Genomic DNA, 25,252 nt, shown 5'->3' with positions numbered 1-25,252 from the left:
GTGGGAAGTCTTTCAGCTTTTCACCATTGAGTATTATATTGGCTGTGGGTTTGTCATAGCTTTTACTATGTTGAGATATGTTCCCTGTGTACCCACTTTGGTAAGAGTTTTTATCATGGATGGATGTGGAATTTTGTCAAATGTTCTTTCTGCATCTTTTGAGATGATCATGTGGTTTTTGTCTTATCTTTTGTTTATGTGATGTATCATCTTTTGTTTATGTGATGTATCACATTGATTTGTGTATGCTGAACCATGCTTGTGAACTTGGGATGACTCTTGATCATGGTGTATGATCTTTTTTTATGTGTTGTTGGATTTTGTTGAGAATTTTTGCGTCTATATTCATCAAAGATATTGGCTTGTAATTTTCTTTTTTGGTGGTGTCTTTGTCTGGTTTTGGTATCAGGGTGATGGTGGCTTCATAGGATGTCTTTGGGAGTGTTCCCTCCTCTTCAATTCTTTGGAAGAGTTTGAGAAGGACTGGTGTGAGTTCTTCTTTGTATGTTTGGTAGAATTTGCCTTTGAAGCCATCTGGTCCTGGATTTTTGTTTGTAGGGAGTTAATTACATATTCTATTTCACCTCTAATGATTAGTCTGTTCAAATTATCTACTTATTGTTGACTCAATTTTGGTGGGCTGTATGTTTCTAGAAACTTGTCCTTTTCTTCTAGGTTGTTGAATTTGTTGGGATATAATTGGTCATAGCATTCCCTTATGGTTTCTGTATTACTGTGATATCAGTTGTTATGGCTCCTTTTTTATTTCTTATTTTGTTTATTTGGGTTCTCTCTCTTTTCTTCTTGGTGAGCCTGGCCAGAGGTTTGTCAGTCTTGTTTACCCTTTCAAAGAACCAGTTCTGGGTTTTATTGATTTTTTTCTACTTTTTAATCACTATTTTATTTATTTCCTCTCTGATCTTGATTATTTCCATCCTTCTGCTGATTTTAGGTTCTGTTTGTTCTTTTTCTACTTCTTTTAAGTGGTAATTAGGTTGTTTATCTGAGACTTTTCTTGTTTTTTTGAGGAAGGCCTGTATCACTATGAACTTCCCTCTAGGAATTGCTTTTGCTGCATCCCATAGATTTTGTACAGTGGTGTTTTCATGGTAATTTTTCTCAAGGTATTTTTTAATTTACTCTTTGATTTCATTGTTGACTGATTGGTTTTTTAGTAGCATATTGTTTGGTAATCGTTTTTTTAGTAGCATATTGTTTGGTAGTCATTTTCTTTTCATGTGGTTGGTTTCTAGTTTCATGCTGCTGTGGTCAGAAAAGATGCTTGAGATAATTTCTATACTCAAGTTTGTTGAGGTCTGTTTTGTACCCTAGTATGTGGTCAATCCTAGAGAATGTTCCATGTGCACTTGAAAAGAATGTATATTCTGTTTTTTTGGATGTAATGTCCTAAAAATATCAATTATGTCTATCTGTTCTATTGTATCATTTAGGATCTCTGTTGCCTTATTTTCTTTCTAGAAGATCTGTGCACTGATGTGAGTGGGGTGTTAAAGTCTCCTACTATTATTGTATTCCTGTCAGTTTCTCCCTTTATGTCTGTTAGTATTTGTTTTATGTATTTGGGTGCTCCTATATTAGGTGCATATATGTTGATGAGTGTAAAAGTGTCCTTCTTTATTTTTCTTTATGGCCTTTGTTTTAAAGTCTATTCTGTCTGATACGTGTATTGTGATCCCCACCTTGTCATTTCCATTTGCATGAAATATCTTTTTCCATCTCCTCACTTTCAATCTGTGTCCTTTGCTCTAAAGTGGGTCTCTTGTAGGCAGCATATTGCAGGCTCTTGTTTTTTTATCCAATCTTCCTCTCTGTGTCTTTTGATTGGAGCATTTAGTCCATTGACATTAAGGTAATTATTGATAGATATGTATTTATTGCCATTTTAAGCCTTGCTTTCCTGTTGATTTTTTATTTTTTCTTTGTCCCTTTTTTCTTTTTGTTTTTCCCTTTTGTGGTTTGATGATTTTTCTTTTGTATTGTACTTCTTTTTGGTTTTTCTGAGTCTATTGTATGTTTTTGATTTGTGGTTACCTTGTTTCTCAAGTATGTAAACCCCATCCTATAGATTGATACTTGCCTTAGACTGGTAATCATATAGGCTCAAACACATTCTAGGAAATGATAAAAAAAAATTTACACTTTCTTACTCTTCTCCCCCACATTATATGATTTTGATGTCCTCTTTTACATCTTCATGTTCATCCTTCTGCTGTTCACTGTGGTTATCATAAATTTCACAGAAATTTATTTTGATTTTTAAAAAATCCATGTACTGGCTTATTTAGGTGATTTTCTTTCCAATTGTGATTTTCTCTTTCCTATATATTCTCCTTTTCTATTTACAGAAGACCTTTCAATATTTCCTTTAGGATAGGTTTAGTATTGCTGTATTCTTTTAGTTTTTGCTTGTCTAAGAAATTCTTTCTCACTCCTTCTACTGTAAATAATAATCTTGCTGGGTAGAGTATCCTAGGTTGCAGTTTTTTCCCCTCCTAGGACTTTGAATGTATCTTGCCACTTCCTTCTGGCCTGCAAAGTTTCTGTACAGAAATCAGCTGATAGCCTTATGGGGGTTCCCTTGTAATTAACTTTTCTCTTGCTGCCTTTAGAATCCTCTCTTTAACTTTTGCCATTTTAATTATAATTTTGGTGTAGGTCTGTTTGGTTTTACCTTGTTTGGGACCCTCTGCTTCCTGTACCTGGATATGTTTCTTTCTTTACGTTTGGGAAGTTTTCAGCTTCCCAAATACATTTTCAATACTCTTTTCTCTTTCTTCCCATTCTGAGGTCTCTATTATGCATAGATTGGCATGCTTTATATTAGCCCATAGGTCTATTATATTGCTTTCATTTTTTTTTCATTTGGCTTTCTGTCTGCTGTCTTGATTGGGTGATTTCCATTATTCTATCTTCCAGGTCATTTACTCATTTTTATGTATTATTCATTCTGCTATTCATTGCCTTTAGTTCAATTTTCATCTTGGCAAATGAGTTTTAAAATTTTTTTGGTTCCTTTTTATAGTTTCTAGTTCCTTTTTATAGTACTCTGCATTTCTGTCAATAGCATTTCTTAATTCCTTCAGTATTTTCATTATCTCCTTTTTGAATTCGGTGTCTATTAGACTGAAGAGGTCTGTTTCATTGTTCTTTCAGGGGAATTCTCTTGGTCTTTTAACTGGGAGTGGTTCCTCTGCTTCTTCATTTTACCTTATATTTCTCTTATTCTGTGAGTTTAGGAGAAACAATGATCTACTGTGGCCTTGGAGGGCTATTTATATGTGGGAGTGTCCTGGTGTAGTTTGTGTGGATTTAATATTTTGGTGCAAGGGTTGTTTTTAGTATTGATGCCTGTCACCTCTTTCCTCAGCATGTGCTAGCCATTATTCTCTTGATAGGGCGTGTGCAAATGCAGTGGCTGGTGCCTGGTCCTGGCATTCTCTCTGGTGGTAGCAGCTCATGCGCATCCCTGGAGCACACAATGGGAGGTGGTTCACAACTACTCCTGGAGTCTGCGAGGGTGGTGGTGGCTTGTGATCACTCCTGTAGCTTGTGTAGGCAGTGTCCTGCAACCTGAGAGCACATGCAGGGAGAAAGGCTGCAATGGCAGGTCTTGCCTCTCCTCTCGCACACCACCCAAACAATGGTACCTGGCCTCTAAGGTAGCCCAGGCTTCCTCTGCGTACATCCTCTGGTGCAGTTGCACCAAACTCCAGCCCCTTCAGGCTCTTTCTGCACAGCCCACCACCTGAGTTCTCTCCCCGGGTCTAATCTCTGAAGCCTGAGCTTCAGCACCTGGTCCCTGCCTGCACTGATGGATGTGCGTCTCCGGCCGGGGAGTGCTGAGCCGTGGCACTGACTGTCTGCCGGTCTCCCTCCATTCTAGCTGCTGCAAAACCGGTTCCTGCATTCTCCTCCAAGGCTCTAAAACTCCCACTCTGTCCCGGCTGATCTCCATGATGGTGAGGGGACTTCCTAGGGTGCAGGCATCTTTCCTCTTTCACAGCTCTCTCCCAAGGGGTGGGGTGCAGGTCCCTTCCCAATTCCTTTCTTTTCTTTTGTCCTACCTAGTTACATAGAAATTTTCTTGCCCTTTTAGAGGTCTGACGTCTTCTGCCAGCATTCAGTAGATATTCTGTAAGAATTGTTCCACATGTAGATGTGTTTTTGATGTATTTGTGTGAGGCAGTGAGCTTCACGTTCTACTACTCTGCCATCTTGATCCAGTAGTCAAGGACTTTTAAATACGTAAGACATTTTCATAATTTTGAGATGTATTATTTAAAAACTTTTTTTCCAGAAGGAATACAAAAAATAAAATGTAATACATATAGCTTGCAAAAGGTCTCAACATAAGACATTATTGTTCAGGTATCATTTAATTAGTGTTATGTATAACTTAGATAATTTATTAATTACCTTGAGGAGATCTGGATCAATTCCTTTAATCTTTGGAACTGGAACTGGGGGTAGAATCAACATCTTAATCCTTGAAAACAAAATTTTGTTTTGATGTCAGTTATACATTCTCATTTCAAAAGACAGAAATAAAATGTTGACAGTATTATTAAAGTAACAGAAAATTTGGAATAAGTATAATCTGAGAAAGAGGAGGAAAGCATTAAGCAGTAAATGACAAGGCAAAACTATAGAAGAAAAAGACAAAAAACAACAAAAAACCCTCATCTGAAACCAATTTAAGTAAAATGCAGTTTTCTTATACCTTTTTATAATGTCTTATTGATAGACAGTCTTAGTATTGGAAATTAGAAATTTAATTCCATCTGAAGCCAATTTCCATGTCAGTTATAAGGGAGGTAATTTTAATATACATCTCGTCTGTAATTTGTAGAGGAAGGGAAGGGGAGGAGAAAGAGCCAATCTATGTGGAGCCAACATTATCTGTACCCTTAAAAAAGAGTGGGTTGGTATAAGTTCATACCACAAATCTACATGAATTATAAGATTATCCAAGGCAATCTCATTAACCAGGGTGTTATTGCACAGTTCATTTCAGTTAGGACAGACTAAATTTGAACTATCTCTAATCAGTATGGATTTGTATACACAAGTCTATGATGCACTTAAAGTTTCTGTTCCAAATATTTAAGTTACTTTTTGACCACAGTTCATTTCAATATCTATCCTGCTTGTCTTGTGCCTGATTGTATCCCCAGCACTTAGAACAACTCCTGGCACAGAGAAGGTGCTCAATAAACCATTTCTTGAATAAGTTTGAGTAAGTCATTTATTTATTTCATTAATAGTGTAACTAGAGTTTTTGTTTTAAAGTCAACATTGTGGCTGTGGAATAAAGCTCAGATACTACTATAAACCACTGATGAAAGAAATCAAAGAAAGATGACACAAACAGAGGGAGAGAGATACCATGCTCCTGGATTGGAAGAATCAATACTATGAAAATGACTATGCTACCCAAAGAAATCTAGAGGTTCAGTGCAATCTCTGTCAAATTACCAATGGCATTTTTCACAGATTTAGAACAAAAAATTATACAATTTGTGTGGAAGCACAAAAGACCCCGACTAGCCAAAGCAATATTGAGAATGAAAAACAGAGCTGGAGAAATCAGGGTCCCCAACTTCAAACTATACTACAAAGCTACAGTAATCAAGACAGTATGGTACTGGCACAAAAATAGAAATACAGATCAATGGTACAGGATAGAAAGCCCAGAGATAAATGTATGCACCTATGGTCACCTAATCTATGACAAAGGAGGCAAGAATATACAATGGACACCAGACAGCCTCTTCAATAAATGGTGCTGGGAAAACTGGACAGCTACATGTAAAAGAAAATGTGAAATAAGAACACTCCCTAACACCATACACAAAAATAAACTCAAAGTGGATTAAAGACCTAAATGTAAGACCTGACACTATAAAACCCTTAGAGGAAAACACAGGCAGAACACTTTGACATAAATCACAGCAAGATCTTTTATGACCCACCTTCTAGAGTAATGAAAATAAAAACAAACAAATGGGACCTAATGAAACTTAAAAGCTTTTGCACAGCAAAGGAAACCATAAACAAGACAAAAAGACAACACATAGAATGGGAGAAAATATTTGCAAATGAAGCAATGGACAAAGGATTAATCTCCAAAATATACAAACAGCTCATGCAGCTCAATATCAAAAAGACAACCTAATCAAAAAATGGGCAGAAGACCCGAACAGACATTTCAGCAAAGAAGACATACAGATGGCCAAGAGGCACATGATAAGTTGCTCAGCATCACTAATTATTAGAGAAATGCAAATCAAAACTACAATGAGGTATCACCTCACACCAGTCAGAATGGCCATCATCACATATCTACAAACAATAAATGCTGGAGAGGGTGTGGAGAAAAGGGAACCCTCTTGCACTGTTGGTGGGAATGTAAATTGGTACAGCCACTATGGAGAACAGCATGGAGGTTCCTTAAAAAACTAAAAAAAAGAACAACCATGTGCCCCAGCAATCCCACTACTGGGCATATACCCTGAGAAACCATAATTCAAAAAGATTCATGTACCACAATGTTCATTGCAGCACTATTTACAATAGCCAGGACATAGAAACAACCTAAATGTCCAATGACAGACAAATGGATAAAGAAGATGTGGTACATACATACAATATTACTCAGCCATAAAAGTGAACAAAATTGGGTCATTTGTAGAGATGTGGATGGACCTAGAGTCTGTCATACAGAGTGAAGTAAGTCAGAAAGAGAAAAACAAATATTGTATATTAATGCATATATGGGGAATCTAGAAAAATGGTACAGGTGAACCTATCTGAAGGGCAGGAATAGAAAGGCAGATGTGGAGAATGGATGTGTGGACACAGTGGGGAAGGGGAGGGTGGGATGAATTGGGAGATTAGGTTTGACATCAATACCATGTGTAAAATAGACAGCTAGTGGGAACCTGCTGTATAGCACAGGGAGCTCAGCTCGGTGCTCTGTGATAACCTAGATGGGTGGGATGGGGGGCAGGGAGGTCCAAGAGGGAGGGGATATATACATATACATATAGCTGATTCAGTTCACTGTACACGAGAAACTAACACAACATTGTAAAGCAATTATTCTTCAATTAAAAGAAAAAAAATTAACATTGTGGCTCTGGAATAAAGCTCAGAGATTATCCATTCCAATCTGATTTTTGGGCATCAGCTGATAGTCTACTTAGTGTGAATGAAGGTTTTTTGAATGTTTCCACCACCTTTTTACATAATCCAAGGAATAAGCCAAATTCTGTAAGTTGTGTTTGAGTAGACTCCACTAGGTTTACTCTATGGGACAGTGTTAAATTGTTACTGATGAACAGAAGTTATAGAAAAAATTCATGTTATTAATAACTGCTACCATTTTTGAATGCTTCTGATAAACCACTATGAGATGTATCTTGCACTAGACTCTGGGTCGGCAAATTACGGTCTATGGGCCAAATGTGGTCTGCCCTGTTTTTGTAAATAAAGTTTTATTGGAACATGGTCATGTTCATTTTACATATTATCTATGTAAAATAGTTTGCATATCATCTATGGCTGCTTTCATACCACAGTGGCAGAGCTGAGTAGTGGTGACAGAGATTGCATAGCCTAGAAAGCCTAAAAATTTACTGTTTGGTCATTTTTAAAACAACTTTGTCAACCCTTGCACTAAGCATTTCATTTAATCCTTACCACTACCAGGAAGGCAGAAGACATTATCTGTGGAAAGATTTAGATATTTAAGGAACATGTTCAAATCACACACTAATACTTGGCTCAGCTGGCGCTCAAATCCAAAGCAGCTGACTCCAAAACCTGGGCCCTTTGCCTTCTGTTGTGCTGATGGGTTAAACTTGGTTCTGCATCTCTAAATGAATAGTTCACAGGTTCAAACACATAGAAAAATGCAACAAAACCCCAGTTACAGGAGGCAAAGTTTCCTAAATGTCTAACGCTTTACTTTGTATGGGTGCCTCTTTTTTGTTTTTTGAAGAGGATGATGCATTTAGGTACTTGTTGATAGCTTTCTAGGAGTTGTGGTTGACTTTAGGCCAGGGTGGCAGACCCTGCAGCTTGGAGGACCCAAGCCAGTCATGCAACTGAATATAGCGGGCCTGGTACAAAGTCATAGGGAGGGATGGGAATGGTGACAGAGAACATATGCCCTTTGCAAATGGGATGGTTGTTGGTCCTCTGCTTCAGCACATGTTGACATGCAGGAATATCAGCCCAGTTTCACTAGATCTCTGTTTTTAAAGGTAATCTGGTAATCTGGATTTTTGTGTGAAAATTCCCTGTTTTACAAACACTTTGCAGGAAAACCTTTACTCCAAAATCGAAAGAACATAAAACAACAAAACATGGATCTGTGGGCTGAATTTGGCTTTCAGGTTGCCAGTTTGTCACTTCTGTTTTATGTTGATTCAGTTATTCCTTCCTGGATTAGTCATAGCTTGAAGGCTGGAGTAGGCCATATGGTGGGAGCCACAGAGTGTAGAATAAAGATAAACTGGCATGAAACTACGTTTCTGATTTTTCTATCATTTTATTCAAATCCAAATTACACTATAAATTTTGCTAGAGTTGACTCAATGATCTGGACTAAGAAAGGGAGCAGTGGCTTGGTTTGTGAACCAACAAAACCTCAAGCAAAGAGCACCTGAAGTCCTTTACAGTCCTGAAGTTCTGGGGTAAACTGGCATAGCACCTCATTCTTTGAGTTTCATTTTAATTGTTCTTTCCACACTTGCTGTCAGCTATTTTCTACCATTTCCTACTTTCATTAGAACATGGAAATTTAGACAATGATAAGGGTTTTTATGGGTACATGAGAAAAGAAAGGTTAATTGTTTTCCACGGAAAACTTAATTTAGAACAGGAAATTTGGCAGTACAAATAGATTTCCAAAATTTTTCCCAATTTGGTGATTTTGACCAAGCGTCATAGTTAAGAACTTCATTATTCATAGAAAACATTCTTTTAGACAAAGGTTAATATATTTCCTTTGAAATTCTATTTGGAGGATTATTTTTTCTTTCAAATATTGTTAACTAATGTAATTTTAAGCAACATAACAAATTTGCTTGGTCTTCATGATGACTCGAAATTGACAACTAATGTTAAAAGTAAATTCCGTTATGTACATAGTGGGTTTATCTACTGCAGGTACACATAAATTAGCCCATCGCCTAACTGTACAGATCAGTGAATTCAAATTAATCAACAGAATAATTTGACTCCTTTGCTGTTGGCATTGCTTAAATATATAAATTACTTAAAATCCTAAATAATTTACTTATTTACTAACTCCACCCCGCCCCGCAATTGAAAAGTGTGTTATCCTGCTTTATAATACTTGTGTTTCTAAGATAGTAATGTTGCTAGAAAGTTAGATAGAAAATAAAATTCTACAGAGCGAATTTTGTTTTCTCCTGAGCTTACATTATAAAATTGGAGATGAAACTCCTAAAATAACCCTTCCTACATTCACTTGGAGACTTTTAGCATGCTTGACACTCTGGAACTCTAGAATTCTGAGAATGAAACTCTATTTTGATGTTTACAAATGCTATACAGCTTCAAAATACAAATTAAAACGCTTTTACAATATATTCACATAGATCCTCTTTTGATTTGTAGATGCGTCTTGGCTTCACCTGGAGACTTGTCTTTAGTTCTAGCTAGAGTAACCAACTGTCTTGGTTTGCCTGGACACAGGACTTTCAGTGCTAAAACCAGGAAAGTCCCAGGCAAACAGTGTTAGCTACCCTAATTCTAGGAGAAGGGGCAAGATTAACCCATGGGACTTAAAGAATATTCTAAACTACCATATGACCCAGCAATCCCACTACTGGGCATATACCCTGAGAAAACCATAATTCAAAAAGAGTCCTGTACCACAATGTTCATTGCAGCTCTATTTACAATAGCCAGGAGATGGAAACAACCTAATTGTCCATCATCGGATGAATGGATAAAGAAGATGTGGCACATATATACAATGGAATATTACTCAGCCATAAAAAGACATGAAACTGAGTTATTTGTAGTGAGGTGGATGGACCTAGAGACTGTCCTACAGAGTGAAGTAAGTCAGAAAGAGGAAAACAAATACCGTATGCTATCACATATATATGGAATCTAAAAAAAAAAAAGGTTCTGAAGAACCTAGGGGCAGGACAGGAATAAAGATGCAGATGTAGAGAATGGACTTGAGGACACGGGGAGGGGGAAGGGTAAGCTGGGACGAAGTGAGAGAGTGGCATGGACATATATACACTACCAAATGTAAAATAGATAGATAGTGGGAAGCAGCTGCATAGCAGAGGGAGATCAGCTTGGTGTTTGTGACCACCTAGAGGGGTGGGATAGGGAGGGTGGGAGGGAGATGCAAGAGGGAGGAGATATGGGGATATACATATGCATATAGCTGATTCGCTTTGTTATACAGCAGAAGCTAACACACCATTGTAAAGCAATTATACTCCGATAAAGATGTGAAAAAAAAAAAAGAATATTTTAAATGTAAGAAAACTGGCGACTAGTACCAGTAACTTTTCCTATGTTTTGTATTAAAAGTTCCTGTAGTCTGTACTGTCTTTCAAGAATGAAAATAGAATAATTAGTCTTTACAGCTTAAGGGAAATTTAAAGGTCATATAATCCAACACCCTCAAATTACCCATGAGAACATGGAGGCCTAGAGAGATTAAGGGACTCAAATGAGATTAAACAGCAGTGGCAGAATAATAACTGGAACCTGCCTTTTGACTGCAAGAGAATGCAGAATGGAATCTCTTCAAGCTTAGAATTTTATCTGTGTTGACAAAAGCAGATGAAATACCAAATCATAACTATCCAAGCAATTTCAATAAAACCCAAATTTACTTAAAATCATCATATGAAGTCAAAAAAGGTTTTATTAGATTGAATTATCCAGGTGGCTTTAGTTTACCACTTAAATTTCCTCTTACATTAGGACTGTGTCAGACTCAGCCAAAGCCTCACTGCTGCCTTATGGTCCTGGAATAAATGAGCCAATTTTTTCAGAACTTTGACGAGGTACATATCACAAGGTGTATAGTCACTAGCCTCAGCCTCTTAATGTCCTATGCAACTTTCCAGATAGAACTGAGACCTGTGATGTCTCTATGATGAACACAATAAAGTGGTAAATGTATAACTGGAGCTAACGTTTCACTGGGTTGAAATATTTCACTCATGATTCACAAAAGAAAACATCAAACAATAAATGGAAACATGTATGTTTGCTAAATGGCAAAAACATATCAAAGTATATCACACTTACCTTTGTTGTTTAGAAAATATGAATAAGAATAATGTCACCGTTAGTCCAAATATTCCAAAGATAATAAATAAGAACCATGGAAACCGGAAATCTGAAAAACATAAGAACCACATCTCACTCACAGAACTATGAATAGTTGAAGTTTACATTTCACTCTCCTGTTCCACATAAAAAAATTTCCTAATCTGTATTCATCTAGTAGAGTCAGTGATTTCATCTGATAACCACTGAAATAGAGTGCAATGACTTAGGAGTATTTTCTGTTCCAAGAACACCTCTATCCACTTCTTCAGATCCTTTCATGTACTAAAAAAAGAAAATCAAAGTAAAGAAACAGCATACAGTTTAAGCATGTTTATACAAACAAACTGCTTTAAGCATCTTATGTATTCAGGGTATGTCATTAAAATGCTTCAGCTCTAGGAAAAATTGATGCCTGTTAATATACTACTTTTCCTAAATAATGTCCACTTGGTTCTTTTTTTTTTTTTTTAAAGGTGTGGTGATATTTTTTATCCTCCAGATTGAGGATCCATCAAAAAGGTGGGGCAGAGTTTTACTTTTGAATCATTACTGAAACTTTTTAGACATGCAGGGCATACATTTTCTGCTTAAAAAAGTGTTGTTTGACAGAAGAAGATCAGTACTAGGACTCCCGTCTTTAGATTTTAGTATAATTTGTAGCAAATTTGTGGGAGTCTGTAAACCTTCTATTTCATTTCTCAAGAACAAGTGCCACAGTGGCAGAGGTTGACTGCTTTTAAGGTGGAATTTACCTTCACGTTGCTTTATGGAAGTAGGCTTTTATGCTGTAATATTTTATTTATTTTCTTATTCAGTTATTAAAAGCCCCAAGGGAGATGTTATGCATATTATAAAGAACTAGTGGGGGAGAGAATATCGTTTCTTTGTATCTTGTGGTACCTATAATTTTATATCAATGATATACTCAGGAACATAATATAAAGCGAGAGTTTAATTTTTTTTCTTTTTTAACAGAGAAGAAAAGCTTGTTTAAAAAATGTTTTTGTTAAGGAATTAAATGCCATTACAATAAGCTTAAAGGGCACGTGGCAAATGTGCTTTTAACCTGAACTTCATTGTGTCAAGTATCATTTGAAACAACAAGCCTGTTGAGTGGAGCTTAGAAAAGATGGTGCTATAGACATTTTCATTTGTGTTATATAGTATCACAGATTCTACCTGTACTGTAAGTGCAGAAATATAAATTTAATTTCTCTGTAGCTTGTGATTGCTTCATTAACAAACCTCAGACCCTCATGTGGTACTCTAAACCTTCTGTTTTTAATGGGGATGAGTTATAGCCAATTCCCATTTGGGAGTGATAATACTTTATACACTTACTATTCATGGTTAAGCAGCCTTCTTTATTTCTGTATCCAAAAATTTAAATTCTTTTATTCTGAATTCATAGGTCTCCTTTCTTTAAACTCTATGTTTATATTTCTTTTATATAGGATCTTCAAATATTCCTTGTCACTCTTGAGCGTATCTAGCACACGATTTATTAAGCCTTCCTCCAGGTAAAAGCCACACCCAAACTTTCTAAAACTAATAAACACCTGCCATTGACTACTTATGCTGACTCAATATTAGGAATTCTCTGAGATGCCACATAGATAGCCATCCATCCAGATTCAGAATTTCTTCACTGTGTGTATGAGAAACATTTTTTTTTCTGATTATAAGTGCAAAACAAACTCATAGAAAATACTAGAAATACAGAAACAAGGAAATAAAGAAATGAAGAAAAGAATGACCTGAAATTCTGTTATCCAGAGATACCCCACCCCCTCCATCAATAGCTTAGTGTATCTTCTGCTCTTTAACTTGCACCTACCCCATGACTTTTCCTGAATAATTCAAAAATGAAATCCTCCTTCCTCTTTTGTAATGGAGAGTACCTGTTACAGGCAGTGAACTCAAGGTCCCTCATCCTGACAATTGATGCTAATGTATCTTGATCTGGACAACACCCTAACAATCCCTGTATATTGACAAAAACCATGTTGGCTTCCATCTTAATCACTTAGGTTTACCTTCTTCACATGCAAATGGTCTCATCTGAGGAAGTGTTACAAAGAGCACCTCACTGAACTCGCCATATTTTTCAGAGTTTCGTTGTCTGGATCTCACACGCACTTCATACTCTTTATCCAGTCTCAATGAGTACACTGGAACTGATGTTGACAATACAGGGTCCATCTTTCAAGATAAAATATAAAACTTACTGGTTAGAGAGTCAACAACTCAATGCAATAAGCTCTATGAGGTGTTTCTACATGTGTATTCAAAATGAATTTCTGTAAAGTAGGCAACGTTTTAAAATGCGCTGGTGGAGTTTGCTATTTAGAGAAAGATCAAGGCAAATAACTTAGTAACACAACATTGTAAATTAACTATACTTCAATTAAAAAATGGTAAAAAAAAGAATCATTTTGTTAAATGGGGAGTAGTCTTCAAATTTATTTTGGTATAAACACAAAGATATGATAGACTTGTTTAAAGAAATGCAGCTATATCTTTGCATTAGGCTGTCAGATATTCTACTAAGATCAAAGCATAATAGAATTATAGTGAATGGCAGAATTATAAAGATTACAGATACATTGCCTACCCTTTGGGATATTACATTCTTATATAAAGACATCAGAACAGAAAGAAACAAACATATTTCCTATATCTGTATCTGTTCTTTGGAAATCCTGGGTAGTCATTCATATGGTCACAGAATTGGAAAGTGTCCTAGAAAAATCATAGTTGTCTTAATTAAACTTTCAAACAATTCTATCAGCTTGCTCTAGAAGGCTTAAAGCCACCTCAAAATAGTTTGCTATTCAAAATTTGTGAAGAAAAGTCACTGGAGGCCTTTGGTAACAACCAACAGGATTCCACAATCCTGAAGGCCAGGATGTTCCTTTACCTTCCCAGGGAAGGGTAGGTGAGGCCATTAGACTTTTAAGACATGTTGCTATCAAAGAGGTTAGACACAACTAATGATGGTGTTTTCCTCCAAGTCACATATTCAAAGCAGGTACACAATATGTGGTTTTCTTGTGTTTTGGGGTAGAACATCTTGTTCCTGTTTATAGAAAATTAGGAACATTCTCTTCTTCAACAGCATGGGTTTTATCACATAAATAAGATTCTCATAATTTGTTTTATTAAGTCAGAGCCTGGGCCTTCAGCTTCTAAAACAAATTTCCCTTCACCTCAGTTAGTTTCTACTCACAAAGTACCTCTTTTTTTTCTCCTATGTACACAGAATGGTTAGTTTGCATCTTTTATAGATGCTTAATATATGGAATATTTGTATACCTAAAATGCTTCTGAATATTAAATTCATTTTATTATTTTTCTTAAACTATTTTAAAAAGCCTATGTTTCCATTCTTGAAGCCCTCATTTCTCTGTCACTGTCACCAGTACTATTTCTTTACAGATTTCATTAATAACAAAACCAAAAAGGGACCCTCGGCCATTCGACCCATAGCCCCCTCTCCATCTTCCCTCACCCTTCCACACCAGCCACACCAAACTCAAATTTGCTCACAGGGCTCCTAATACCCGCCCTGCTCCCTGCCACCTTCCTAGGAGGCAAAGCCTATTCTTGGCTAATTCTCAGTGCAAGTACTGCTGATATTCTAAGAAGCCTCTTCTGGCAATTATCCCTACTCCATCCTGCCAGGTAGTACACATATTACTTCTTTTAATCCATTGCTCTAATTTCTATGTTATACTGCAAATTCCCTGGGGGCAAACGATGCCTTCATTTTCTTTACATTTCCAAAGCCCAGCACAATACCAGGTATATAGTGGGTACTCAAGAGATGGCCAACACATTGTGGATAATTCTACGCCACCCATTAAGTCTTAAAAAAAAAATAAAAACCAAACAAATTCTTAACTTGGTTTAGCAGGTAAATAGTTGTAAGCAACTACATGGTCATTAGAATTACTTTTATATTCAAAATGTGTTTAATAAATTAAAAATGGGCATAGTAATGCCAAATTCAATATTGTCAAATGTAACATGAATTCCTGATACAAGCAACAAACATTAGCCTTTTCCCCCTTGATTTACAACCCTCTCTTCTTTTTATGCTTATGCCTCTTGTTCTCATAACCAAGTAGAATGTAAGTTCTTCAAGAGAGGTCAATTCTATAGATGGGCCCTTGATACTCATGACAATTCTGAGATACCTTGCAAATTACCAAACTTATAAATATCATGAATTTGTAACTTCATTTATAAAAGGTAAGTAAAGTAAAAGTTAATTGACCCCTTTGGACTTACCTGATGAGATTTAGCAGGGGTGCAGTGAAAAGTGCCGCAAAGCCAAGTCGGGATGCAGCCCTGAATGGTCGACCGAGTCCCATGCTCCCACGCATCTGGCTCAGGGTGTGTGATTCCTATCAGTGCCTCGGCTGGGACAGAACTACAGGCCATGGACTTTCTGTGTTCAAACTATCAGCACTCAGTTTGTGTGCTAATGTTCTGATTTACATCTTTGCTTCTTCTAGGTTGTCAAACATTTTTTGTTTCAGGTCTCCTCCACACTCTTAAAAATGATTGAGAATCCTAAAGATTTTGTTTTTTTTGGGTTATACCTTTCACTATTTACCATACTAGAAACTGAAAATGAGAATTTTAAAAATACTAATTTCAAAATTAAAATAATAGATTTTATGTTAACGTTTTTATAAAAATTATTGTACTTTCTGAAAGAATAAAATTATAGTGAGAAAAATGACATTGTTTTACATTTTTGCTAATCTCTTTAATATCTGGCTTAATGGTTGTATTTTTACAACTGTCTCTGAATTAAAGCTGCTAGGATGTGTTGTTTTGGTTGAGGTGTATAAATAAAACTTGGTCTCACAGATACAGAGTTAGGAAATGGAAGAGATATTCTAATACTCTTTTCAGATGATTGTATATATTCTTCTTTAACACCAACAAGAAAACTCAGTAAGTGGTATTTTCTTAAAGGTTAGTTGCAATGTGGAATCTGAAACTCTATCAATGAATCTTCCATACTTCATTATATTAAAATCCACCATTCCATCTAGTACTTTGAATGGATCATTTCCCCATGTGTGGCTTTGGTTACAGTACGTACTGGTCATTTGGAAAATACTGTTCACTGAGTTATGCAGATTTTCTAAATGTTCACACATTTCACTATACAATATTTTAAAAAAACCTCACTTTTGCTTATATCACCGTTGATCTCATTAGGAGATCTTCAAAGGTTGGGGAAGCTATCAAGCTCACAGCTGCAGATGGCAAGTTTTCCAAAATTCGAATTTAACCGTGAAAGCTCACATTTTCTCCTTGGCGGCAAATACTGTCAATCGTTTTTCTTAAGTGTTAAGTTCACTTTTTCAAGAAATGTTGCCAAGTATTTGCCAACTCAAATATGAAAAGCCATCCAGCTGTTTATCAGTTATCCTTTCAAAGTAAAAATGGTATTCCAAGCAAAAAGCAGCTAGTTCTAGCAGGCAACTCAGGTGTTTAAATGCCTTTTCTCAAGATAACCAACCACACCTCAGTATGTAGCTGCAGTGCTTTACGCGTACTTCCCATGTGTCACACAGAAGATTAAAAAGCTACATACTCAGAAGTCGTGATTTAATAAAAGAATATATGCAGCTTCATTGAGAACATTCTTATGTGAAACCACCTCCCCCCAGCCCTGCTCACCGCTTCTTAACCGTGAGTGCACGGTGGTGAAGCATACAGTGACTGTCAGTACGATTTGGAATTACTGCCTTGATCTGTGTTCAGGCAGCAGCAGTGTTTCCACCATTGTGTTTGTACCATCTGTGTAAATCTCGACACAGTGAAAAAAGGAAAGAACATTCTAGTATTATTACGAAAATAGTCTTGAGCTTGTGGACTCCCTGAAAGGGTCCCAGGGACCCTCAGGGGTCCAAAGTTTACACTTTGGGAACTGCTGCCCGGGGGTGCCTAGCACTGTGCCTCGTGCACGGTAATTTCAATACCTGGTTGCTGAACAAATGTTGGGCTGGAGCTTGAATTTAGAAAGCCTTGTTTGACTCAGCATCTGGCCAAGCTTTTCTGCACCAAGTTATGGAACAGGTATCTAAATTAAAATGATTCTGCAAACAGATCCTTGAAGCCCAATATTTAACTGTGCACAGCTGCTCTAAACTTAACTTTCCTCTAATGACAAAACTGGCTTCTTCCTCAGCAGTTCACTGAATGGACAGGGCCCGGTGTCTCAAAATTCTGGGAGTGAGGCTGTGCCGGGCTGCTGGGCACGACCTGGTGACCAGCCAGAAACCACTTGGCTTGGCCAGGCCTGTGGCCGTGGCTAGACTGATTTAGAATTGGTTACATTGGGAGTAGCAAGCATGATAATCCTGGTTTCTTCTTGTTGTGTGCCATGTGGACTTTATCGAAGTGCCCAGTTCCCATATACTTGGCAAGGAAGTGTGGGGTTCAGAGGTCAACCAGTACCATGCCACTTGCTTACATAAAAACCTCTTAGCTTGATTCTCCCTTGAGGTATGTAACAAAACATCCTTCTGATACCTCTAGGGGATCGATTCCCTCCCCCTCTGTTTCCCTCCTGGAGTCACTCAAGAACTTATTTTAATGGGGGTCTGGTGAAGAGTAGCAAGTAAAATCATGGGAGGATATTTAGCCACAGCTCACTGTTGACCTCGCTCATAACCCTTCCCATGTTTAGCCACACCCTCAAAGGCAGCTAAGTGGCTAGAGTGCACGATATTGTTCTGAAGTTCAACTGGATACCAATGATGACTGGGGAAATATAGTTTTCCTTTCCTTCCATAGGTTTCTGTATAAAACTCCATGTACGCATTTGCTGTCTTAAAGAATTCCAAGATGATATTTTACTGATTATATCCAGTTTTCTCAAATAAGAAATTAGAGAGCATATAGCATGGGCATGTGGTATTAAGTCAAAAGGAAGTCTATAAATGAGAGGGGGTTGTTAAACTAAAAAGAAGAAAAGTCAAAGCATTTTTAAATGTGAGATGTAATGATATCTTACCATTTTCCACTGGGTCTCATTTACGTCTTTGTATTGCAGTTCATACTCCAGGACTATCCATCCCTTCTGAACATCTGCATTTGGTGGTGGTTCCCATCTCACTTGGATATCTGCATGAATCCCTGTTAAACTGATGTTCAGTAAAGTCCAGTTGAGGCCAATGGGTGGATCTGGTTGCACTGGGCATTTCAACAGAGAATTAGTACACAGACACAGCTCGGTATTAGTGGAATGCTTTCTTCCGAAGAGACTGTTACTTTATACATTTTTATTATTCAAACTCTTAATTCTTCCAATATTCCCACTTTATGGGAGAGTATCATTTTTTTTAAACATCTTTATTGGAGTATAATTGGTTTACAATGGTGTGTTAGTTTCTGCTTTACAACAAAGTGAATCATTTTTTAACTTAAGGATGATCTGTTTTTAACTTAAAAAAAAAGGCCCCTATAAAAAACTTCTTTTTGAGTTTAAAATCTGATCTGTAGCTATTCTTAAAGATTTGCCATGTTTTACACTTCTTTTGGCTCTGATAGGATTAATACTTTGGGATTTTGGCAAAGGAATTCACTTTAACTCAGAACTGAAGGAAGAGAGAGTCAGAAAGATCTATGGTGTTTAAACATGTCGCTGTTTTGGAACTAGGGGTGGAGAAGTCTCTTTTCTTCCAAGCTCTATGTGACCTGGGGCAAGATCTTATTTTCTTTCTCATTTCTTGTCTTTGCCACTTCTGTACGGCTACAGAAGCACAATCCTTCCAAACACTCAGTAAATACTCCTTAGCTTGTCTTCCTAGCCACACGTGATCATTCCTTCAGATATAAAATGAAGGCATTACACTGCTCTCTCAAATGGTAATGAATCAGTGTTTTCTGTGTTTTACTTAACTGCATGCTACTGACCACTGTGGAGTGGATACTACTTTATAAAAAATGAGAAAGTCCCAGTTTTACTAATCATGACCACATTTTGCAAATTAAATTGAAGGGATTTGCAAAATAGCTAAGCTGCCCACATCATGAGAGTTATACCTCATCGTTCTGGATTTGTTGGGGACTGATGAATTCTGAAAACCAAAGCTTAACCCTTTACATGACTGAACTATAAAAATGTTTTTAATGCAAAGTTTTCTCCCACTTATTACTCATGTTGCGTCTTACAAATCTTCCTGTCTACTTTAAATAGAGGATATAGAACTGGGTCCTTTTTGAGAAGGCTCAGTACCACCGTTATGAGCATAATAATAACCTCTTCCTTACTTTTATGCTTATTTCAAGGTGCCTTAGTTGACACATTAGGGTGTGAGAAACACCCTGAGATGTTTAAAAAACACCTGAAACTGAATGCATTCAAACGCAAGTCTTCTGCCTGAAGCTTGCTCCTCTTCTACCTTCCCTGGTTCTGTTAATGGTGACTCCATTCCTCCAGTTGCCCAGGATAAAAATTCAACTCTTCCCGGACTCATCTTTTTTTTTTTTTTTCTTTTTTTGCGGCACGCGGGCCTCTCACTGTTGTGGCCTCTCCCGCTGCGGAGCACAGGCTCCGGATGCGCAGGCTCAGCAGCCATGGCTCACGGGCCCAGCTACTCCGCGGCATGTGGGATCTTCCCAGACCGGGGCATGAACCTGCATCCCCTGCATCAGCAGGCGGACTCTCAACCACTGTGCCATCAGGGAAGCCCCCGGACTCATCTTTTTTTTCACCATCCCACATTCTGTCAGCTGTACTTTCAAGATATTCTCCCAATCCACCCACTTCTTATCACCTGCATGGCTCTAACCTGGTCCTAGCCATTATCAATTTTTTTTTTTTTTTTTTTTTTGCTCCATTAGCCTCCCAACTAGTCTCTTCCTGTGGTCCTTGTCCCCCTTCAGTCTATTCTCAACACAGCCCTCAATACTGTGGACACGGTGGTCATCTCAAGTTAGGTCATATCACTCATCATTTAAAGCCTTCCAAAGGCTTCCTATCTCACTCCAGGTGAAAGCCAAAGTCACACATGGCTTAAAGGGTACCTTAGCCTTGACCCTCTGACCTCTGGGATCTGGTCTATGACCACGCACCTCCTCGATCTCTGTGTATCCCCCCGCTACCCCATGCTGTTCCTTGAGAGAGCAAAGGCACGCTCCCGCTTCAAGATCTTTACCCTTCCTGTGCCCGCTTCCCTCATGAGGACACGTGACTGTTCTCTCATTTCCTTCTTCACTCAAGTGTCGCTGTCTCGGTGAAGCCGTGTCTGATAACGCTACCACTGCAACCTCTCCAGCATGCTTTTCTCCCTCCCGATGTTCTCTCTCTTCGCAGCATGGTCTCTTTCCACCCTCACTGGGAAAATATCCCACTAGGGCAGACGTTTTCTGTCCCCAGCACCCAGAACACTGCCTGGTCTAAGGAAGAGACTCAACGATTGGCTGAATAAACTGAATGAATGACAAATGCCTAAGTAATATATGACTTTAAATCCAAAGACCAGCCCTGTGAGGTCTAGTAGAATACATTCATAATACATGAGGAAGCTGAGGCTTGTGACTGTCATCTTCAGATCTAGGTTCACCTCGGTTCTTTGTTGTCTCTCTCAGCTCCCTCCCTCCCTGCTTTCATGGTAACTCTGCCCGTCATCATCTTTTGCCTTGATTATCACAAAGTCTTCTAATCCCCATACCTCTAGTCTGTGCTATTCCAATCTACCCTCTACACTGCAGCAAGACGAATTCCCCTGAGACAATAGTACCATGCTGTATGGCTTTGAGGTTAAGAGCATGGGCTCTGGAGCTATGCTGCTTAGGTTTGAATCTCAGCTCTGCCTACCAGCTGTCTGACCTTGAGCTAGTCATTGATCCCCTGCTTTGGGGATCAGTTTCATCATCTGTAAAATGGGGATTATAATAGAACCTATCTCACACAGTGATCATACCTGATCGATGGTAAATGCTTTGTAAGTGTTAGCAATAAATATCCTGAGGTCATTTCCCTGCTTAAGCATCCTCAAATGTACCCCTGGGCAGTAAGGTAAAGTCCAAATTCCTCTGTGGGGTACACAAGATCAATTGATGATTTCTCTGGCCAATGAGTCAGGCCTGCCAAACTGCTCCCGAGTCTGTGAACATTCTGTGTTGTCTGTCACTTTTGGAACTTAGTCGCTGTTGGAAGACACAGTCCATCTTGTATAACTGGCAACTCCTGCTGATGCTTTAAGAAGTAACTGAACTAGTCACCATCTCTGTGCAGCCCTTTCTCTACCCTCGGGCCCAGTCAATCATTCACACCTCTGGCCACAACCTTGGCTTGCTGTGCATTCCACACACCTTGAGTCCGGCACCTATGTGCTGTATCACAATTACTTGTTAACCTGCCTGATTTCCCTACTTGACTGCGTCTTACTCGTTTTGTAGCTAACACACCCAGCACAGTGCCCAGTTCATGGCACTTGGCAGGGACAGGGTTAGAACATGGGTCTTGACACAGTAGTCTTTCTACTACCCATTTAGCCACTAGACAGCTACATCTATTGACGTTAGGGCATATGTACTGAATAGTTCCTCTAAACCGTATAATTGGGTTCTCTTTTCTGCTTGGTACAGTTTTCTCAATCTTCTCCCTCAAAGTCAGGCTATCAGATTTACTTGTTTCCATCTGCAACTTCTACCCACACTCTCTCTGTCTCTTCCAGTCTGCTGATGCCTGGGAAACCACACACAAGAACAACACATCTGAGAGAGGCTCCAAGGAATTCCTATAAGCAACAAATGAGCTTTGTGGATAGATCTGAGGCACCAATGTCAGCTACTCATGGTCCTTCTTTGATTCTTTCTATTTAGCTGTTTATACTATTATAGTATAAACATGAATATTCCAATTATGGTTGTTTGTTTTGTTTCATTTCCCCTGTGTCCACATCATGGGCAAGGGATAAGCTGCTTGGAACTTTCACTTCGTTCACTGAGCTGATTACCTCCAGTGTTTGTTTTGAGATCTTATAAACATGTCTTTAAACTGATTTTGGCTGTTCTGTCACTGTAAAATTCCAGAATGATTATGCCTTGTGGTAAAGAAAATCTAGGCCTTTATTATAGCAGTGACAGAGATCAAGGCCAATGTATTTCAGTAGATCAGAATATAATAATCATACCAAATCATTAGGAGAGAAGGAATCTTAAGAGTGCGTTGAGTTTGTCCCTTACGGCGGCGCACAAGAATACAATCCAGCTTTAGAGACCTTCTCAAGGAAAAGACTCCATAAGACTCCTATTCTTTTCTTTACAACATTTACTGCCAGATTTTTTTCATGTTAGAGCCAACCCAAGCTCCCTCTGCCCTTTCTCTCTTGTTCACCAGCTGAGCTCATGCACTGTAAAGGAGACCTCCATCCCTCTACAGAGTGCAACGACACAGTCTTCCTATTTGCATATACTTGGACTTTGCAGCCTTCCCCACTTATTTAATCTAAAGCCATGTCAAATAAAACACAAACCTGTGATTTACCTATTTCCTCAACAGAGAAACACTTTTGATCCACAGTATCACCATTGCTAGTTAGCTTGATACAGTAGGGGATCCAAATGGAGGTATAAGATGAATTAAAGTAACAGCTGTTTTCTCCAGCAGAGACATAATCGGGGCATTCTTTCCATTCTTGAGTCCATTCTTGAGTGCTCCTGAAATGGAGGGTAAAAAAGGATGAATTGTTCCCCCAAATCATGCCATAGCTTGGTGCTTGGCAGTCAGATTCAATAAATTGGGACACGACTATGTTATAAGCAAGTATCTTAGTGGCACCATTTCCAAGAAGTAGCACATCTGTGGATTGATGATCAGTGTCTGTAGACCGATAGAAGGCCATTTGGTACTTCTGCCTATACCAAAAGCATCCCTTCATTGACTGTGTACAATGAGCCAGCTCCTAAATTAAGTGATTTATTGGCAGGTACTTCATTATCCCCATTCTGCCGATGAGGGTTCTCAGCCGGACGAAGGTTTAAAAATGTTCCTTTATTAAAATACTGCAGAGAGTCAACCCCCAAACTATAGAGATTCCCAGAGAATAGCTGATCTTTAAACCTGGGTATTCCCCCAACTTATGGTGGAAGAAACTGAGGGAGCACACTGATGGTGTTCTGCAGGCTGAGTGACATGGAGATTTGGGTGGCCCTGAAGTGGACAATTGGCTACCGTCCTATTCTGAACTGCTGCATCCTGTGTCCATCTCCCCAAAGCTGTCCATTGTTTGGGGGCGATGGTTTCCTGTTGCCTCGAACTCCTTCCCATTCTCCTGATTTTTTTCCCTTAATTCCATGAAGAGCCACGGGAACATTTCAAACATCCAGGTAACCTTTAAGAAACATGGGAGTCCTAGGATTTTCCCCTCTACTCATAAAGGAGACAAAAGCCATGAACCCAGAAATTTAAAAAATTCTCCAAACTGAGAAAGCATTTTTCTTCTCCATTTTGTAAATAGAAATGGACATTTAATTATAATATCAAAAAAAGGAAAACAAAAATGGGCTGAACTGAATCAATGTGTTTGCCTATCAGTTCCTTTTTTGGTTTCTCTACAAAGAACAAGTTCATCTTTTCCTATATCTTCGATCAGATAAGAACAAACAAAACAAGTCATGAGGGATAGATGGACACATGGAGAACACTGAAGAAATCAGAAAAGCTACATCTCCATATTTAAATTCTCCCATAGAGTTACTCACCTCTATCCCAGTCTACAGAAAGCATCATTTACCCAGATGACTTAGAACAACAGCAGGATGTGTGTCAAAGAAAAAAGAGATGCCAGGAAGTTCACTGTGGGAGGACGTCAGTTTGGGGAAAGGATATTCCCTGATCAGCTGCTAAGGGGACCTGAACAAAAATGCAGAGCAATCAGAAGATCGCTCAGACTCAAGTCCATCCCAGCAGGAACTGAGCAAGCATGTGAGACAATGTCACACAGCTCTCCTCCCATTTCCCATCTGCTTGCCTCACTGAATGGCTGAATTCAGCAAGCCATCACTGGGTGTCTCCAATGCAAGCAGGATGTAAGCATTATAGCTGGCACTAGCACAGTGTGGCTATAATGATTAATAAGACTTGATCACTACCTTCAGGCTAGAAGACGACTCAGAAATTACCATCCAAGTACTTTCTTTTTTTGTCTCCTTTATTCAGTATACTGATATTTCATAAGCATTGATTATATATAAAACACCGTGCCAGATATTATGCGGGATTCATGTGAATTACTCCTGCCTCAGGGGAATGACCGAGAAACCGTATTACAAAGCAGTGTGACTAAGTGTTTACACATAGTACTCACTGGAGTTAGAAGAGGGAATGATTGCTCTGGCTGTTCATGGAAGGCTTCAAGGTGGAGGTGGTGTTTTTAGCAATCTTGAAGATGGGTAAAAGTTTAACAGATGGCAATAGGGAAAGGAAGAGAGGGAACAGAAGGCAATGGAATAATTGGGAAAAACTTTCTTAAATTAGAATTGCTACTTAGGTGGGGTAATTGATTATTTACTTACTCTTCACTAGGCTATCGGCTGAGAAGGGGGTTTATAAGTCAAGGAGACATAAAGCCAGGTAATCTGTGGCTGAGGGAGAAGGGGGTAGGAATGACCTTGTGTCGGCTGAGGCGCTTGGGGCTGGCAGGCCAGACTGTGGAGGTCTGTGAGCATCACCCCAGGGGGGTGGGTGCTGGGCAGCAGTGGACAGCAAGGACCCTGCAGGCTGTGGGAAGGCAGGATGAAGAGCTGGGAGAAGACACATGTTTCCTTCTTTACAGCTGTTTCCCAAGTTTGGCACTAGGAGGAAAGTTGTGTAACATCAGGGGGTCCCTGAGACAGCTGCTTGTCAGCTGTT

The 25,252-nt window shown here is 38.6% G+C and overlaps 1 protein-coding gene across 1 annotated transcript in view; it reads right to left on the bottom strand.

Annotated features, from left to right (window-relative positions):
- Positions 1-25,252, bottom strand: part of GHR (growth hormone receptor) — a 157,735-nt gene that overhangs the window by 3,164 nt on the left and 129,319 nt on the right. Inside the window, exons 4-8 of the mRNA XM_065873224.1 lie at positions 22,886-23,058; positions 18,404-18,582; positions 13,398-13,563; positions 11,338-11,428; positions 4,438-4,507 (exon numbers count right to left, since the gene is read on the bottom strand). Coding sequence (XP_065729296.1) covers positions 4,438-4,507; positions 11,338-11,428; positions 13,398-13,563; positions 18,404-18,582; positions 22,886-23,058 — 679 coding nt within the window. The remainder of the gene's footprint in view (positions 1-4,437; positions 4,508-11,337; positions 11,429-13,397; positions 13,564-18,403; positions 18,583-22,885; positions 23,059-25,252) is intronic.

This window comes from Phocoena phocoena, chromosome 3 (assembly GCF_963924675.1).
Source record: "Phocoena phocoena chromosome 3, mPhoPho1.1, whole genome shotgun sequence".
Lineage (NCBI taxonomy): Eukaryota > Metazoa > Chordata > Mammalia > Artiodactyla > Phocoenidae > Phocoena > Phocoena phocoena.
Note: the sequence above shows the minus strand (reverse complement) of the source record. Positions and strands in the feature narration are given on the sequence as shown.